Genomic DNA, 20,545 nt, shown 5'->3' on the forward strand with positions numbered 1-20,545 from the left:
TCCTTCTGCTCGCTTTCTTATTTCTTTCTGTAAAAACTCAGCGGTGGAAAACTAAAACACCGACTCCTTTTTTTTTCTTCTTTCTTTTGAGCTCTGACATCTCCGCTCACTTGGTTGCCCTCCAGCAGACGTCATCGTATCGTCCTTTCAGATCTTTCCTTCCTTCCGTTTCACTCTCTCTCTCTCTCTCCGTCCACTTTCCCCTGCATTCAAATGTATGTTAGACCCACCCTCAGAGAGAGGAGGAGGGAATTTTCTGAGCGTAATCCGCAGGTCATACCGTATATAAGAGAAACAAGGGCACCCGTGCCTTGGATTTCCTTTCTTCCACGTGCCCTACTACGACCGGGACGCTCCTGACACTGTACGAGAGGATCGGACACGATGCACCGGGTGAGTACCTCTAAACTCCTACAGCCAGGGTTGTTAAAAGTCCAGGAACCCTTAACTCAAATTGGGTTCCGTAACGGGACCGGAACCTTTTTACTTGCACAATTTAAATTCGAGTTCCAAGTTGCGTATTGTTTCATTTCAATACGGAACTTTGACCGGATTTAAATTGATACGGAAAAAAAGTTCCTGGACCGAATTTAAATTGATCCGGGAAAGTGGGTTCTGGACCTAATTAAAATTCGTTCGCAAGAAAGGTCCCTGGACCGTATTTAGTCTAAGTTGATCAGAAAAAAAGTTCCTGGACCGACTTTAAATTCAGCCGGAAAGAACTGTTCCTGGACAGAATTTAAATTGATCCGGAAGAAAGGTTCCTGGACCGATTTTTAAATACTTTACAGATAAAAAGGTTCTTTACGGTTCAGAACCTATTTATGCGTGCAGATTTTCTCTCCTGGACCTGAATTGAATTTATTTAAAATTCCTGGACCTTTAACGACCCTGCATAGAGCACCCCCATCTTGTGTTGATCTGAAAGCAGCACGCAAACTGTTGTACTGTCGGATTAAAAATTATACATACTCGAGTTTGGACTACAAATAAAAATTAACCAGTAGACCTACATAGAAACGAGTTACATCAAAATTTAGCTTATTCAATTCTGCATTAATCTGCACACAGCAATGTCCGTTGAACCGTGGAAACTGCGGGCTGTGTGGTCACGTTCCAGGTGCATCTATACTCCGTTGAATAAAATCGGTTTCACAATGTGAATTGACACTGATAATGAATTTTAAAAACAGATGCAACGAACTTCAAAAGAGGACCAATATTGTATGTATTTGTAGTACTACCCAATACCAAGAAAAAGCTGTCTCGCAAAATTGACAAGAACGGTTTTTTGACAAATTTCAAAAATCTAAAAATTTAGAATTGTGTTTGAAACCTTTCTGCCTGCACCGTACTGAAATTCCATCACGATCGAACAACCCGTTTTTTATTTATAGAATTTCAAAGAGAGCGACCGTCTCAAGACTAAATAAAAATGCACTTTTTTGTTCTCACGACGATAACAAATAGAAGGCATATTCATTGGTCGAACATGATATCCACAAGAAACACAATATAAAAATTCCCAAGCATAAAACCGCAACATATAACAAGTGCATTGTTATAGGGATTAGGGAATGGAACAAACTGCCTGCATCATTGACTAACATTATTTGCCACCAATGTTTTAAGAAAAAACTAAGGAACTTACTATTGTCCCAACAAACTACATTAACCACATATCTTAATAATTGCACCTGCACTTACGTGCCATAAAATGCATACCTAAGATACACACACACACACACTACTGATGACTTATTACTTACCTTTACTCCACAGTATACATACTAATTAATTCAATGTATTATTGATAGGTTCGGAGTGAAGGACATGGTAATGTAAATTAATATAAGTTGCACAAGATAAAAACCAGATGGTGAACAATTAACATATTTAATAGAAACTGGACGTTATGTCCGAAACATTCAAGTACATTGAATCCTGATACAGCAAGAATACACACAGAATACTTCTGCTTATGATTTCTCTTCTTCTGGCCGTGAAGACCATGCCTTGTAGCCATACGCTTAATACCTGGACCGTATTAATTATTTTATCATTGTATAATCTTTACATTATTTTAATTGTATGGTCATTGTGTTGTTATCTCTGACAAAGGGTTGGTTGTATGAACGGCCCATGAGGACGAAATACTCCTGCTTAAATTAAGACCATTCTATTCTATTCTTTAAAAGAAATGGTTAGCATAGATTAACGCAGAATTGAATGATCTAAATTTTGATGTAACTTCTTTTTGTATAGGTTTACTGGCTAGTTTTTAATTGGAGTCCAAACTCAAGTATCTATAATTTTTAATACGACAGTAGTATAAGTTAAGTTTTTTAAGTCCACTTTAGAAGCTAGTGCTGAATCCAGCGACTTTCTTACTACGATTACCATTTATCATGGTGAGAGTCACGATCCATAAACTAGTATATCTTTAATTTATTGCATTAAACTCAGCGACTCAACAGCCCTTAAAAGATCTAGCGTTTTCGCCTTGTAATCAAGGAGTTCCGCATTCGATACCCGGTGAAGGCAGGGCCGGATTAAGGTGGGTGCTATTGATGCTGCAGATTTAGGCCTATTCCTGAAATAGGCCCAGATGAAAACAGACGAGAATTTTCCAAAAGTTTGAACAGTTTTTTTTGCTATATTAACCTGAAAATTAATATTAGAATGAAATTTGGAGCCCCAATTTCGGACGCCTAGACACAGCGTTACTTATTATACAGTTACTATTATTCTTTGCTCTGTGACGTAACTATAACGTCGTTGTGTTTATTGTTCACCTAAGATTTCAAGCATCATGCTCAATTTTGTCTCAATCCGGCCCTGGGTGGAGGTACATAGTGGTTCGGATCCCACTTTAAACTGTAGGTCGAGTACCGTGCATAAAGTGGACTTAAAACACCAAATCAACCAACCGTTGAAAGACCAAGGCAAGCGGCTTTTCATTGGTTGACGCGATGTCAGCGCATCGAGTACCATCGCAGCTGTTTTCGTCGAGACCCGAATCCTTTAAGTTTGCTTTCAAGTAGCTTCCGAGTTACCCTCACGATGCTGGGCCAGCACCAACATTTTGATCCTCCACAGCGAATCGAACCAGGCCTCATATTTCTATTTAGTATACTTAATTTTAGCATATTTCATATCTTGTATTTTGTGTGTGGCTAATTGTGTTTCCTTTTCTTGTAGCAATCGCTCTTGGCGTTAACCTTCCTAGGGATCCTGAGTTTCAACTCTGGAGAACCACCTGTTCACGGTAAGCGTTAGGTTTATTCCTATTGGCCGCTTCGCCATCAGAAGATCATTGAAACTATTAGTTAGTTCGTGTACTTTACATAATTCTGTACCAAATATGACTCGGACAGATTTAGGACGGATGTTGCAGTTCTAGATGTTGTTGTGTGTCTTCCGAATGAAATGTCCAATCGTAAATAAGAACGGCTCGCCTAATTGATATTCTGCATTCCAATTCGTTAAATTTCACACTTACATCTCGACTCGTTTCGGAAATACTTTAACATTAAAATTACATCTCTTATTTCGCTCCAATAATCGAAAATTAATTAATTTTATTCCTCTGCTTTGATTAGTTTCGAGTTATCGGCATGACAGTGATTGCTCTTAGATATTTATGTGCTTTTGATAGTCATAGGCGTATGGTCATCATTTATATTTGTAACCAGCAGATTCTGTTTCTGAGTTAACAAGCTAGTTTCGGCATTCCCCCCCCCCCCCAAGTGATGTAATTTTTGTTGTTACTGGTTCCATATGGAGTCGTGCATAGTAAAGAAGAGGTGATATTAGCCTCAAGAGAGTGAGAGTGCGGTTGACGCCGGATTCTATTCTCAACCTTTTATAGAAATCTCTATGTATGACTGTACCTCGTACCAACTTTTATTGTCGACTCTGTACTAATAATAAAAGGACGTTAGTAGTAATTTGATTGGTTGATCCGGATCCGAGAGTTTCGTATCTCAATCCCATTATAATATTACCACACCTTAAAAGGTATCATGCTATTCCATTACAAAGAAATTTTTCATTAGTTAGTCCTACAAGAAAGATATTTTTTCAAGTGTCGTTCCTAAAAGACTTCGCTACGCATCGGCTAACACACTCGTGCACAAAAAATAATCTTGCTTGTTTAACATAAAATGTCAGAGGTGATTTTGTAAATGCCATTGAAACGAATATGTATTCATTCCAATGTATTGGAAATGGAAACACACATAAATGTGAGACATTCCATTCCAGGATGAAACCTTTAACACATTTAACAAGATAGAAATGTTATACAAAAATTATACAATTGTTCTACAGTTACAGTTTTAAAAATTAAAATAAAACATTATAATATATGCAGTGTTATATAATTACAAAGTGTAAGACTATAAATGTAAGTGTATTAGTTACAAATCGCGCACGCACACACACACACACTATATATATATATATATATATATATATATATATATATATATATATATATATATATTAGCAGGTAACAATATGTTATAAACACATTCTTGCTTTCCAAAGAAGCGCTCATGTGGGATGGCCAAACGGATCCGGAGCTGTGAGCCCGTGGAAGAGGTGTTGACATTTGGGTAAATCTAGAAAGGGGAACTCGGGGTGAAAGGATGACCTCCTGCAAAGACACCCTAAAGTCAACCTCGCTTCCACGCAATACATCCCGTAAATTGCAGTCTTGCAGGAGAACGAGGCTATGGTCCCCTGTACCCTCGGCCAGTATAATCCTCCCTGGGGCTCGTGCGTGGCATGTATGTACTGTCTAGTTTTGTTTGTGATCCGTCTCATCACCAGTCATCCTCATCTTCGCGATTAACCGAAAGTGGCGTAATAGCGAAGTAAAATACACAAATACAAATCAAATCAGAATGAAAGTGGAACATTTCTTTGTATAGTTATTATCTATCTTAGGTTTTCGTTAATCGCAAGAATGATTGGATGAAATTGATGAAACATCGTACGCCAGGACTCGAACCGAGAACCATCGATGGTGCGAGATCAACACACAAGGCACTCGGCCACCGAGGCGACGAAAGGAAGCAACAATTAAAACGTGAAAGAGAAGGGCAAAGAAACAAAGACCGTTAGGTGCATCAAGGCCACCACTTAACTCCAATTAGGTCCCCAAGAAGCCACAATTACAGTCATCCCGCCAGCCAATTACATCTAATCTCATATAACTTAACGAGGAAACAATCCTATTTAATCCCATGGAATTATATGTCGGCAACCATTGTGTAGATTCCCCTTCGAATTTCTCTTAAGAGTCCCACCACACACACTTTGTGAATAAACTGCTGATTGAACACAGGAAATTACTTTGGCGAAGAGAGAGATTACTTTGGAGAAGAGAAAGTGTCAATTTGCTCTCCAGAACTGGAAAGCGTTTCGCAGAATCGAAGCAACTGTGAGATAGATCATTATGGTTCTAAATGGTCTTCAGAAAGTAGCTTTCCGTTCCCTACAAAAGAAGAAAAACTTACTAAAAAGAATTGACGTCATGTGCCACTTTTCAAACTAGTTGTATACGCACGTGGTGGACTCTAAAGTATCGTTATTTTCTAGACAGGAACGTCTTCAGTAGCAATAACAGGATTGTGTTGGAAGTGTGTCGTTATTTTAATGGTAGGGTAGTATTGAAAATTGTGATCGGCTAAGTCACGGTCAGATATTTAAAGCATGTCGATGTTAGACAAGGACCCAACGCATAGCAAAAAAGGTACATTTTAAAAGATAAATGAAGGAGTGAGAGTGTCCTTTCATCAATTTCATCATATCATTACTCATCATCATCTTCGCAATTGGCCAAAAGTAGCAGAAAAGCGAAGTAAAATAAACCAAGTCTAATCAATCACTATTTCAATGTTTGGGAATTATATCAGTTATATTGTTACAGCCGGATTGCGCACACTTTTCCGGTTTTATCAGTGGTACCTGATAAGCCGTTGACAAGCTGTCACAATGTACAGGGTTGTGCACAAAAAAATGAGACGATGTTGTCAGATGTAAAACGTTCGGTACCAGTTTCATAGATCGGAGATACATTAAAATCGGATATTTTGTGTCTCGCATGGTTCGTCAATTGTGTATTGTGGAACATAGTTCATGGTGCCATTATGCTTTTTACACGAAGACAAACAAGTTTTTCTACTAAAATAACGCATTTTTGTAAGTGCTACCAAACGCAAGTAACGGTGCGATATCGCTTAATTTGCGAATGATATCGCTTCTTTTGTTTTCGAATATCAGTGTTTTCCAACCTTCTTAATCGAAAAATACCTATTATCGTGTTCGTCACGTGTGCAAATTGTACATTATGCACGGGTAGCTGACGGATAGATCCACGAACCATTCTGATAAGGTTATGCATAGTTAAAAAAAAGGGGGGGGATTGGAAACACTGACATGATTTCCCGGTCAAATAGATACCACGATGAAAGAAAACACCTCGACTAACGTTGGAAACCTTAGATAAACTCATTTCCGTAAGTAGTTTCTTCTGTAAAAATGAAGAAATGTGTCTCTCCGATGTATGGAACTGTTACCAAATGTTCTCAATCCGTTTTCACTTCTGTTGTGTTTGTTTGTGTGTGTGTGTGTGGACTTCCACGTGTTTTCGCTGGAAGAGTAGCATTAGATAGGCATAGAGGATGAACCTGATTGGTGGACTAGACTGTAATGGTCGGTGTATCTCTGTATTTATACCGAAGGTCACGAGCTTCGATTGACAGAAGTGTTTGTTGTGCAGTCATTACCCTAACCTAACCTAACTTTTGAGTTTGAGTAAATTGGTATGAAAATTATATCTTGACTTGCTACATTTACTGGTCAAATTATATTTTTTATTTAATCCTTAAGAGATTTACTATTTTATTTCTAATTTCTCTCTCACTTCTTGTCTAAAGAAAAAAAAAACAGTTTTGGGCACAGACTTTAAAGCTATCAAAGTGGCAACGTTCGATCAAAATCTGTGCGCAAAACAGGTCAGTGAGATTTGTACGCAATCCTGGATCTAAAGTGTGTTCAATTCGGTTGCGACCAGTTCAATTGTACTAATTATATAAATTATATATCAATTTTATTTATATATCAGATAAGGTGTATGGGGGAAAGAATGTTCTGCACTGCAGAACAAATTTTTCGTTAGCAATGTCTTTACTTTAATTCTAAATTTAGTTTTATTATCTTTTCTGAAATCTTCTAACAAACTATTATGAACTTTAATTCCTTGCTTCCCCGGTATGATTTGTGCTTTTATTGTACGAACGGTTGTGAGATGGAATTTAATCCTCTGTGAGGCTTCTGCCATCCATGTGTGTTTGTCTCAACTTAATACCACTAATCACCATAGTAGATGGTATTCGAGATTAAACCTAACAATAGACCTTTTAATTGACATTAATGGTTTTTTTATTCATTTTTGAGGGGTGACGCTATTGTTAATTAATCTAGCGCCACGTGTCGTGGGTGGAGGAGGAGATGAGTCATCGTTGACTCATGCACACGTGTGAGTTTGAAATTAATGGTTTTCCATTAGTGCACAAAAGATACTATTATGTATTCCGTTTTCGGCCTAAGATAACCCTATTAATGCGTTTCTGCCGGATATGAGTCATGGGTGCTTTATACAGACGTGGGAACTTGGAATTAATGGTTTTTCCATTAATGTACAAAAGACATTTTCGGCCTATTGTAAGGCGCCACGTCCGGCCATTTTAGCGTCGGTGGTGAGTCATATTTGGTATAATTAAGGATCCGTATTTACATGTATTCAACCGGTGCCGACGCGTTCGATCGGAGGTAGAAGATATTATAACACATGTTCGCTTTAAAGGCGAAGAAATTGAACGATGTAGCCTATATGCAAACGAAGTATGCGGACAGAAGATATGTTATTAATATTAACCTGTTACGGAAGAACCTGTTATGTGGTTGCATTCATCGGCACCCTCAAACCGCGAGCGTTCATGGACCCGGGAGGGGAAGAAAGGTTCTCCATTGTTACGGCCCTCATCGCTTGGCCTTTTTCCGAAGTTGAATGGAAGTCAAGTGTCGCCAAATTTTTACACACGAGTATTGATTTTCTTTGAGGTTCCAATTATATTTGGTGGAAGTAATCTACGCGGTATTTCTGCCGCCTTTCGTAACATTGCAAAGACTATTTGACCAAACCGTAAGGAATTTGGCTGAACTAGGAACATTCAGTTCCAGTATCTACAGGTTAAAGTGGATGCGATCCACTATTTGCCCTTATTTCGGGGTTGCGAACCACGGACCATTTGATTATGGACTTATAAACATCAGGATTCACGTAAAATTGTCCAGATGTTTTTACTGTTAGGGACAATATTTCGCATTTTTTGTGTATTTTTACTCAGAAAACGCTATTTGAACGATTCAAGCAAGAGTTCGCATGGCAATTTAGACACACAAACTGTGTTTCTTCAACTTTAGCTGAAATTTAGGTTTATTTTTTACTCTAATATCACAATTTCATCTATTCAGGCAACATTTTTTATTAAATTTTGGACTCACAAAGACATTTTTCAACTTTTAACTTGCTATTTTAAAAGTTTATTTCCATTTTTTACTCTAATATCACAATTTCATCTATTCTGGCAGGAGTGTTTATTGCAGTTTAGACTTGCAAAGATAATTTTTTCAACTTCATTTATTAACTTTTCTATTTATTGCCTTTTGTATCTTATATTTTTTAATTCTTAACTTTGAGTTTTGTTCTTTATTTAAAAAAATTCTCTAATCACTAAGGAAGAAGTACTTTTAAGTAAAACTGTGCCCACAAACTTTATTATTACTATTATTATTAGTATTATTATTATAATATTATTGTTTTTGTTTTGATGTAGTTGTTGAATCTTGTTGTTGTTGTTAGGGTTTATTGACTTCCACTACGGTATTTTTTGGTTTGGTTCGTAGGAAAGTTTGTTTATTTTAGAGTTTCCTCGGTATTTTCTTACTGCTAGGGTAGGTAAAGTTTCCTAAATATATGAGTAGGGTTCCATATATTCTTGTTCTTGCATGCTTTTCATATGATGTGATCACCACAACTCTCCATGTGCTTTTACTGCATGTTTCCATTTTATTGAGGCTTAGTGATTCCTAGAGCCACTTTATGCATGAGCTGAAAATTTTGATCTCAGATAATCGCCAATCTTATGTCAGAGTATTTTCGAGTATATTTTAGACTTATTATGGGGCAGTAGAATATCACGGCTTGCTTAATTTTTAAGTATGTTGCGCAGTTATTGTATTTTTGCTTTTGCTTACTAGATAAACTGTATGAAATGTTTAATATTTGTACTTTTTTTGCACTTATAAGAGACCAAACTTTTACTGTAACTAAAATTATTATGTCTCTAAGCACTGAAACCCCTTTACCAAGAGTACTATAACTGAATGTTTATTAATATTGTTTCTTTCTTCCCTTAAATATAACTACTTAACAATATAATGACAAATCTCAGGACAAGATGATGTTAGCAGATGACTACGTGGCTCTTAAGTCCACCGGCCAAACTTTTTTTACCATGCTATTTACCCTTATAGTCTTTTATTCGGGGTACGTTTCAAGTACTATTGACTTTTTGAGTGTTTGATTAACACCAGGGGTTATTTGTATCTGTTATGCTGTATTATTTGAGGCTTCTTTTTTATTCTACAATCACTATATGTCACTGAGAACTAAATTCCACTGACTGAAGCTTAAAGCTTAGGCTCTACAGCATGTTGAATGGTTAAGCACTGGTCAATATGAATTTTACAGAGGCTAGTAGGAGGCATAGGAACACACGCCAGAGCCTTATTAGCGTGCAAGAAGCACTTTCAGGGAGTACTACGAGGAAACGAAGTTGATTTTTTGAGTGCTTTACCAGTTACACAGCCAATATTTGCTATTTCAAGTAACTACATGTACTAGAACATTTTACTGCCCAACACTAACTAGACTTCAATTTATACTTTATTAGGTGCTAAATGTAGCAAGAACACTGATTGTACATATTTTTGAGAATCCAACTATATCAGGATTTTTTCTATGTAAGTATATTTTTATTGATTACTAACTTTAACAGACCAATCAGGAAGACGCCAAAATTCACTAAACTTAGCACTATAGTGTAGGTGATTGCATGAAAAGTAGAAATTATAACAACCACAAGATTTCGCTTTTTTTGCTTTTGTGACTAATCGTGACGCTGAGGATGAATGGATGGCCAAAAATTTTAAGGACTGGATGTATTTTACCACTACAGACGCCTATGTAGAAACACTAGAGTACTGTTAGCTTTCAAAATTGAGGTTATACTGTACTGTTTCTTAAATATTTCGTATTTGGCACGCTTAACAAGTTACACTTATAACCATTTCAGGACAAATATTGCTAAAACTCTCAAATTAATGTGTACAAGTTGATATTTCTGCTATCAGAGGAATTAACAACCCTATTTTACAAACAAAGGGTATTGTTTACACTTTATTTACTTCAATCTGAGACTAATATTTTACAGTAATTGAATCATTCAGCCCTAGTCAATATTTTACTGCATCAGAAAGTTTGTTATTAATCTAATAAGTATGCTATTTTGTGCTATTCTAACGCAAACGTTGTTTAATTCACTGGTTATAATGCAAACGTTTGCACATTTTCTGATATATTCACTACCTTCAAACCAAACAATTGTACTTATTTAGCGCATTTCATTTATATTTCTTGTAATTAACTTATGTTTCTTATAATTAACAAACTAAAGTAATTACTTTGGCATGTTAAAAACCTTATCTTTTACTATTTCCTATTCTATCAGGTTCTATATTGCTGTTTGTATCAATTTATGTAAGACCACACTCTGGTAAATGCACATATATTCTCTTTTATACACTCGCAGGCACGCTACACACACCCACACCCACACCCACACACACACACACCCACACACACACACACACACACACACACACACACACACACACACACACACACATTTACACACTTATACGAACATACATCTGACGTTTTTCAATATTTTGCTATGAAGTTTGCATCCACGCTATTCAAACAAGGGCAGGCAATGTAGTATTTATGAGTATTAGTAATCCCAAAGTGGTGTTTTTGGTTTCCAAGTTCAGATGAGAGTCTGCTGTGTGCCTTTTGCAGGGGATTGCATGTGAAGTGTATGCATATTGAGCATTATTGAGTGTGTATGCTTCCAAGTTTTGCTGTTATTTTCCTATAATTCTGCGAGACTGTAGAGAGTTCTCCCTTTTCAAGCAGTTTTCTTTCATTGATTGGATACTTTTTGGGAACTTAGCAGTTTTTTATGTTATGAAGCAGATTGTTGTAGAATATTTTGCATGGTCTTTTGTGATATTGAGGGGGTGCTGTAATGGTAGTAAGTATCTTTCCTTTTTGTGTTGATGTTCTTGTGTAGGTTTCCTATTTTCGGTCAAGTTGCAGTACTTAGAATAATTGCTATTGTCTTATTGATCTACGAAGCTCCTTTGAATAATCATTTGCAGGTGACCCTAAACTCCACGCTGTACTTTGTTCTGGGAGCTATCTTTTGAAGCCTTGGCATTCTGCTAGTACAGTATTATTATCGTAGAGGTAAATTAGTTCATGAAAATATGTATTTTTCTGATTAACTATAGTCGCTTAGTTGTTCTAGCAGGTATAAGTAGTTACTACTGATGTTGTTAATTTTCTATTCGCAGGGGCTATGTATGATGTAGCGTATTTGTGTTGGCTGTCCCTTTTATTCCTATGTTGTTGAGTTTCTCCATAAGCATGTCCTGTTTTACTCTATTCTAGGCCTTGTTGCTGCTAGATATCTGAGGTATGTTGCTGGTTCATATCTGAGTTAGCTTGTTTGACTAGCTATTATTTTTGCTATGACTGTGGCTATTGATGTCCCTTTCTGAATTCCATGTTGGTTTCTGTTTATCCTTGTTGCTGCTTGTTATCTGAGTTAGGTTGTTTGACTTCAGGACTATCCTTTTTTAACTTTATTGTTGATTGCTGTTTTGTTTATTTCCTTATTTGTTTTTATTTGTTTACTGAATCTATTTGTTTTGTGTCTTGTAATATTACAAAATTATTTTCCTTCCATCCTACATTTATTATTCTGAGCAACAGATCTTCCCCTCCTTTCACATATATTTGATTATTTCTGGTGTAAAAGTACAATTTTTTCAAAGTTAATGTTTTAAAAGTACAATTTTTTCAAAGTTAATGTTTTAAAAGTACAATTTTTACAAAGTTAATGTTTTAAAAGTACAATTTTTTCAAAGTTAATGTTTTAAAAATACTATTCTTTCAAAGTTAAAAATTTAAGAGTACAATTCTTCTGCTATTTGAACTTTTGTACAATTTTGTTATTGTTGTTAAAATAAATATGTTAGTTGATATAAAATTAGAGTAAATTTTCATGAATTTATATATTAAATTTCAAAATAGTGTTACTTGCTAAAAATAGCGGACAAAATAAATTAAACTTTGACAAATACTGAACAAGAAATATACAAGTATGTTGATAAATATCAATTTTTAAAAATAATTTTGTAATATTACAAGACACAAAACAAATAGATTCAGTAAACAAATAAAAACAAATAAGGAAATAAACAAAACAGCAATCAACAATAAAGTTAAAAAAGGATAGTCCTGAAGTCAAACAACCTAACTCAGATAACAAGCAGCAACAAGGATAAACAGAAACCAACATGGAATTCAGAAAGGGACATCAATAGCCACAGTCATAGCAAAAATAATAGCTAGTCAAACAAGCTAACTCAGATATGAACCAGCAACATACCTCAGATATCTAGCAGCAACAAGGCCTAGAATAGAGTAAAACAGGACATGCTTATGGAGAAACTCAACAACATAGGAATAAAAGGGACAGCCAACACAAATACGCTACATCATACATAGCCCCTGCGAATAGAAAATTAACAACATCAGTAGTAACTACTTATACCTGCTAGAACAACTAAGCGACTATAGTTAATCAGAAAAATACATATTTTCATGAACTAATTTACCTCTACGATAATAATACTGTACTAGCAGAATGCCAAGGCTTCAAAAGATAGCTCCCAGAACAAAGTACAGCGTGGAGTTTAGGGTCACCTGCAAATGATTATTCAAAGGAGCTTCGTAGATCAATAAGACAATAGCAATTATTCTAAGTACTGCAACTTGACCGAAAATAGGAAACCTACACAAGAACATCAACACAAAAAGGAAAGATACTTACTACCATTACAGCACCCCCTCAATATCACAAAAGACCATGCAAAATATTCTACAACAATCTGCTTCATAACATAAAAAACTGCTAAGTTCCCAAAAAGTATCCAATCAATGAAAGAAAACTGCTTGAAAAGGGAGAACTCTCTACAGTCTCGCAGAATTATAGGAAAATAACAGCAAAACTTGGAAGCATACACACTCAATAATGCTCAATATGCATACACTTCACATGCAATCCCCTGCAAAAGGCACACAGCAGACTCTCATCTGAACTTGGAAACCAAAAACACCACTTTGGGATTACTAATACTCATAAATACTACATTGCCTGCCCTTGTTTGAATAGCGTGGATGCAAACTTCATAGCAAAATATTGAAAAACGTCAGATGTATGTTCGTATAAGTGTGTAAATGTGTGTGTGTGTGTGTGTGTGTGTGTGTGTGTGTGTGTGTGTGTGTGTGTGGGTGTGTGTGTGTGTGGGTGTGGGTGTGGGTGTGTGTAGCGTGCCTGCGAGTGTATAAAAGAGAATATATGTGCATTTACCAGAGTGTGGTCTTACATAAATTGATACAAACAGCAATATAGAACCTGATAGAATAGGAAATAGTAAAAGATAAGGTTTTTAACATGCCAAAGTAATTACTTTAGTTTGTTAATTATAAGAAACATAAGTTAATTACAAGAAATATAAATGAAATGCGCTAAATAAGTACAATTGTTTGGTTTGAAGGTAGTGAATATATCAGAAAATGTGCAAACGTTTGCATTATAACCAGTGAATTAAACAACGTTTGCGTTAGAATAGCACAAAATAGCATACTTATTAGATTAATAACAAACTTTCTGATGCAGTAAAATATTGACTAGGGCTGAATGATTCAATTACTGTAAAATATTAGTCTCAGATTGAAGTAAATAAAGTGTAAACAATACCCTTTGTTTGTAAAATAGGGTTGTTAATTCCTCTGATAGCAGAAATATCAACTTGTACACATTAATTTGAGAGTTTTAGCAATATTTGTCCTGAAATGGTTATAAGTGTAACTTGTTAAGCGTGCCAAATACGAAATATTTAAGAAACAGTACAGTATAACCTCAATTTTGAAAGCTAACAGTACTCTAGTGTTTCTACATAGGCGTCTGTAGTGGTAAAATACATCCAGTCCTTAAAATTTTTGGCCATCCATTCATCCTCAGCGTCACGATTAGTCACAAAAGCAAAAAAAGCGAAATCTTGTGGTTGTTATAATTTCTACTTTTCATGCAATCACCTACACTATAGTGCTAAGTTTAGTGAATTTTGGCGTCTTCCTGATTGGTCTGTTAAAGTTAGTAATCAATAAAAATATACTTACATAGAAAAAATCCTGATATAGTTGGATTCTCAAAAATATGTACAATCAGTGTTCTTGCTACATTTAGCACCTAATAAAGTATAAATTGAAGTCTAGTTAGTGTTGGGCAGTAAAATGTTCTAGTACATGTAGTTACTTGAAATAGCAAATATTGGCTGTGTAACTGGTAAAGCACTCAAAAAATCAACTTCGTTTCCTCGTAGTACTCCCTGAAAGTGCTTCTTGCACGCTAATAAGGCTCTGGCGTGTGTTCCTATGCCTCCTACTAGCCTCTGTAAAATTCATATTGACCAGTGCTTAACCATTCAACATGCTGTAGAGCCTAAGCTTTAAGCTTCAGTCAGTGGAATTTAGTTCTCAGTGACATATAGTGATTGTAGAATAAAAAAGAAGCCTCAAATAATACAGCATAACAGATACAAATAACCCCTGGTGTTAATCAAACACTCAAAAAGTCAATAGTACTTGAAACGTACCCCGAATAAAAGACTATAAGGGTAAATAGCATGGTAAAAAAAGTTTGGCCGGTGGACTTAAGAGCCACGTAGTCATCTGCTAACATCATCTTGTCCTGAGATTTGTCATTATATTGTTAAGTAGTTATATTTAAGGGAAGAAAGAAACAATATTAATAAACATTCAGTTATAGTACTCTTGGTAAAGGGGTTTCAGTGCTTAGAGACATAATAATTTTAGTTACAGTAAAAGTTTGGTCTCTTATAAGTGCAAAAAAAGTACAAATATTAAACATTTCATACAGTTTATCTAGTAAGCAAAAGCAAAAATACAATAACTGCGCAACATACTTAAAAATTAAGCAAGCCGTGATATTCTACTGCCCCATAATAAGTCTAAAATATACTCGAAAATACTCTGACATAAGATTGGCGATTATCTGAGATCAAAATTTTCAGCTCATGCATAAAGTGGCTCTAGGAATCACTAAGCCTCAATAAAATGGAAACATGCAGTAAAAGCACATGGAGAGTTGTGGTGATCACATCATATGAAAAGCATGCAAGAACAAGAATATATGGAACCCTACTCATATATTTAGGAAACTTTACCTACCCTAGCAGTAAGAAAATACCGAGGAAACTCTAAAATAAACAAACTTTCCTACGAACCAAACCAAAAAATACCGTAGTGGAAGTCAATAAACCCTAACAACAACAACAAGATTCAACAACTACATCAAAACAAAAACAATAATATTATAATAATAATACTAATAATAATAGTAATAATAAAGTTTGTGGGCACAGTTTTACTTAAAAGTACTTCTTCCTTAGTGATTAGAGAATTTTTTTAAATAAAGAACAAAACTCAAAGTTAAGAATTAAAAAATATAAGATACAAAAGGCAATAAATAGAAAAGTTAATAAATGAAGTTGAAAAAATTATCTTTGCAAGTCTAAACTGCAATAAACACTCCTGCCAGAATAGATGAAATTGTGATATTAGAGTAAAAAATGGAAATAAACTTTTAAAATAGCAAGTTAAAAGTTGAAAAATGTCTTTGTGAGTCCAAAATTTAATAAAAAATGTTGCCTGAATAGATGAAATTGTGATATTAGAGTAAAAAATAAACCTAAATTTCAGCTAAAGTTGAAGAAACACAGTTTGTGTGTCTAAATTGCCATGCGAACTCTTGCTTGAATCGTTCAAATAGCGTTTTCTGAGTAAAAATACACAAAAAATGCGAAATATTGTCCCTAACAGTAAAAACATCTGGACAATTTTACGTGAATCCTGATGTTTATAAGTCCATAATCAAATGGTCCGTGGTTCGCAACCCCGAAATAAGGGCAAATAGTGGATCGCATCCACTTTAACCTGTAGATACTGGAACTGAATGTTCCTAGTTCAGCCAAATTCCTTACGGTTTGGTCAAATAGTCTTTGCAATGTTACGAAAGGCGGCAGAAATACCGCGTAGATTACTTCCACCAAATATAATTGGAACCTCAAAGAAAATCAATACTCGTGTGTAAAAATTTGGCGACACTTGACTTCCATTCAACTTCGGAAAAAGGCCAAGCGATGAGGGCCGTAACAATGGAGAACCTTTCTTCCCCTCCCGGGTCCATGAACGCTCGCGGTTTGAGGGTGCCGATGAATGCAACCACATAACAGGTTCTTCCGTAACAGGTTAATATTAATAACATATCTTCTGTCCGCATACTTCGTTTGCATATAGGCTACATCGTTCAATTTCTTCGCCTTTAAAGCGAACATGTGTTATAATATCTTCTACCTCCGATCGAACGCGTCGGCACCGGTTGAATACATGTAAATACGGATCCTTAATTATACCAAATATGACTCACCACCGACGCTAAAATGGCCGGACGTGGCGCCTTACAATAGGCCGAAAATGTCTTTTGTACATTAATGGAAAAACCATTAATTCCAAGTTCCCACGTCTGTATAAAGCACCCATGACTCATATCCGGCAGAAACGCATTAATAGGGTTATCTTAGGCCGAAAACGGAATACATAATAGTATCTTTTGTGCACTAATGGAAAACCATTAATTTCAAACTCACACGTGTGCATGAGTCAACGATGACTCATCTCCTCCTCCACCCACGACACGTGGCGCTAGATTAATTAACAATAGCGTCACCCCTCAAAAATGAATAAAAAAACCATTAATGTCAATTAAAAGGTCTATTGTTAGGTTTAATCTCGAATACCATCTACTCACCATCATCATGATTAGCCAAAGGTGGAAGAATGCGACGTTAAATAAACCAAATCAATCAAATGTCTAAGGATCCCGGATTCGAATCCCGACCTGGGCATGGGTGTTCCTTGCGAGTCAATGCATCAATTACAGAAGATTGATACTCATCCTCACCGTCGCGATTAGCCGAAAGTGGAAGGAAAGCGACGCTAATGTACAGATCAAAGCATACACGGTAGAGACAATATACAAAGTGTTTCAAAAATCGCGCAACCCAAACTTTGAAAATTTATATCATGAAAACCGTAAGAGATATTTACACCTGTTTTCTGCAGTATAAAGCCTCATCCATTAAGATATTTTTCAATGCTAAACATTATCAATTTATTCCATACAGCAAATTAAATAAATTAATAATTAATCGGAACACTTAATGTCCAATTGTAATAATAATAAAAAGAAGCAGACTTGTAGCAGCCGCATTTACGACTCGCCGTTATCGTAACAAGCTCCCGTCGGCTATGCTGGAATGGCAGGGTTGCCAGGTGCGGAGAAATTTACAGTTAATAGTCAAATTTCGGCCCAAAATTATGTTTTGATTTTTCACGTACATGTATTGGGCCTCCCCCATGGCGCAGTGGTAGCGTCATTGCCTTGTAATCAAGGGGTCCCGGGTTCGATACCCGGTGGAGACACAAGTGGATCGGATCCCACTTTAAACTGTAGGTCCAGTCCCGATTAGCCTTACTGTGCATAAAGTGGACTTAAAACAGCATCTCAAACCAAACTCAAACCAAACGTACATGTATGGACAATACTTAGGCACATTTTTCATGCGTCTGGTGACAAAATTTCGACCTACTCGTGTGGCCAGCTACTGAGATATGTGCCGAAAATGGCACTTTTTCACTCAACCCATAAAATCGCCAGTTATAAATGCATCAAATTCTGTACATGATCATTTTTGGTTGCAAATGTCAGATTATTATGGCATCACTCATTACACGTCTAATTATGACTCTCCGATAATTTCTTACATAGTTTTCTCACTCAAAAGTGCATTTCTGGTAACAATGTTAACGCTGCCTTCCGCCAGTTATTAATTTATTTAATTTTCTGTATGGAATAAGTTGATAATGTTAAGCATTGAAAAATATCTCAATAGATGAGGCTTTATAATGCCAAAAACGCTGTGTAAATATATCTTACGGTTTTCATGATATAAATTTTCAAAGTTTGGGTTGCGCGACTTTTGAAACGTAGAAGCTTTTTGGGTGAATTGTCCGGTAAGTCGAAAACATATCTTCAAATCCTGTAAAAATATATCCTCTATTAAGATTTGGACATGTAGCATAACCTGCTTAATTTCGGACACATGTCAGTTTTTCTTTTTACTCTTCTCCCTGGAAAATTTCCTTTGGACGACTATGTGTGTATACACACAGTCCACGCCACACAAAAGAGCCACATTGTAGAAGCTCAGCTTTCCAATCCATCTTGCTCGTGAGCCTCTGTGATCATTTTAATTCAAGACTATTTTCTTATCACTATCATTAAACACGTATCCCTTTAAGTAATTACAAAAAACTGGTAACACTGCCCTAGCTACGAAAGAGAGATTCGCCAGAGGTGGGAAGACTCGTTGACTCGATTAGGAAGCAGTACGCCCGCGGTAATTCATATTTGGACACGATTCAGGGAAATACTATATCAAAAGTCTTTGATTCTTGCACTAAGATGCTTCGTAGAAAGCGACACGGATCTATTCAAGTCAGCTATTCCGGATTCTCAGCCTGTGAAGAGATGAGTTGACCTTCTTCTGTGATCGTGATGAGGAGAGCGGAAGCTTTTCCTTTCTCCTCGGTCAGTTTACGTTGGGGAGTGACCATCTGTGACCTTCAGAATCACGGTTGCCAGGTCAAGTAATTCTCCACTGATTTATCGGCTTTTGTGAGGAGATACAAAGGATTATCTTGGTTGATTATTTTACTTACTATTGTCTAATCGCGAAGATGAGGATGAATGATGATGAAGGGACAAATATACAGGGTGTTTCCGTGACCTTAATTGAAACTGGCAGGGCCGGTGGAGACTGACCCAAGTACCAATATGAGATAAGGAACGCCTGTTCGGAAACTCGTCGTTAAAAAGTTATGGGCCAAAACTAGTTGGGGCTGCCTATGACAGTGGAATAAAGCCCCTATCACACGGAACTGGATTTCTAGTAGGAATGCCCTAGTTGGCGCTGAACTAACTTTTTAGGTAGCAATCATGGCCGCCTGGCTGACTGCTTGACTGGTTTGGAGGAATAGGACATGTTCTAATTGCTACTTGCTTTTCTCGACTGGATTCTGTGGAACAGCCAATCAAAACAAAGTTTCGCCATGTGAAGATAATCTGTGAGTGTGCAAAGGAGCGTTACGCGTATTGTCTGTGGTTTCCGAGTGTTACTCCAGCAATGTATAACGTATACAGCATGAAAGGCGCGTTGAGTTACACCATTTATGCTGAGTGCACTGTGTTTACATTTGAAACAACTAAAATATTCTTCCATACGTGTGCAGTAAACATTGTAAAGTATTGTAATATAATTAAGCCTTGTTTCCATATTAAAACCAATAAGTTGCTGACCAAGGCAGTTTATTAAGATAAAAACACTTAACACGTAACGTTTCGACCCTGTATCAGGGTCTTCCTCAGACGAAGAACTAAACTAAAATGATGAAATATACTACACACCGAAAGATTACATATACATAGCAGGGTCACTAGCCATACAACAACATGTAATATGAGTGTGAGACGGACGAAAACTAGTAAATTGGTAGCCAGTCCAGCGCCAACTAGAGATCCAGTTCCATGTGATGTGGGCTTAAGACAACTGAAGACCCGGCTTGTAGATTGAAACAGACGTTAAGGCCTACTGCACTCATGCGCGTCGGCAGGGGGGAGGGGTCGAACCGGTAGGTGGACACCCCTGGAAATTTCCATCTACTTTTTTGTTCCATTTATGGTAATTTATAAACGAAGCACTTTATTTCGCCTCATTTTGCGTCATTGTTTAAAAATGGTCTTGAGATATCGAATTTGGTACGAATCTTTCATAATTTGCAACACTGAAACTCTGTTAATTTGTAACTTTCACACGTTCCGAAGCTTCTCATACTTCTGCGTTTGCTGCTGCTGTT

The 20,545-nt window shown here is 36.4% G+C and overlaps 1 protein-coding gene across 1 annotated transcript in view; it reads left to right on the plus strand.

Moving 5' to 3' along the window:
* The first annotated feature begins 304 nt into the window (after positions 1 to 304).
* LOC145997080 (uncharacterized) overlaps positions 305 to 20,545 on the plus strand; it is a 34,108-nt gene continuing 13,867 nt past the window's right edge. Inside the window, exons 1-2 of the mRNA XM_083133699.1 lie at positions 305 to 393; positions 3,202 to 3,268. Of these exons, the coding sequence (XP_082989825.1) occupies positions 385 to 393; positions 3,202 to 3,268 (76 nt within the window). The 5' untranslated portion in view covers positions 305 to 384. The remainder of the gene's footprint in view (positions 394 to 3,201; positions 3,269 to 20,545) is intronic.

The sequence above is a fragment of the Lepisma saccharinum genome, chromosome 13 (genome assembly GCF_977018435.1).
Source record: "Lepisma saccharinum chromosome 13, izLepSacc3.1, whole genome shotgun sequence".
NCBI classification, from domain to species: Eukaryota; Metazoa; Arthropoda; class Insecta; order Zygentoma; family Lepismatidae; genus Lepisma; species Lepisma saccharinum.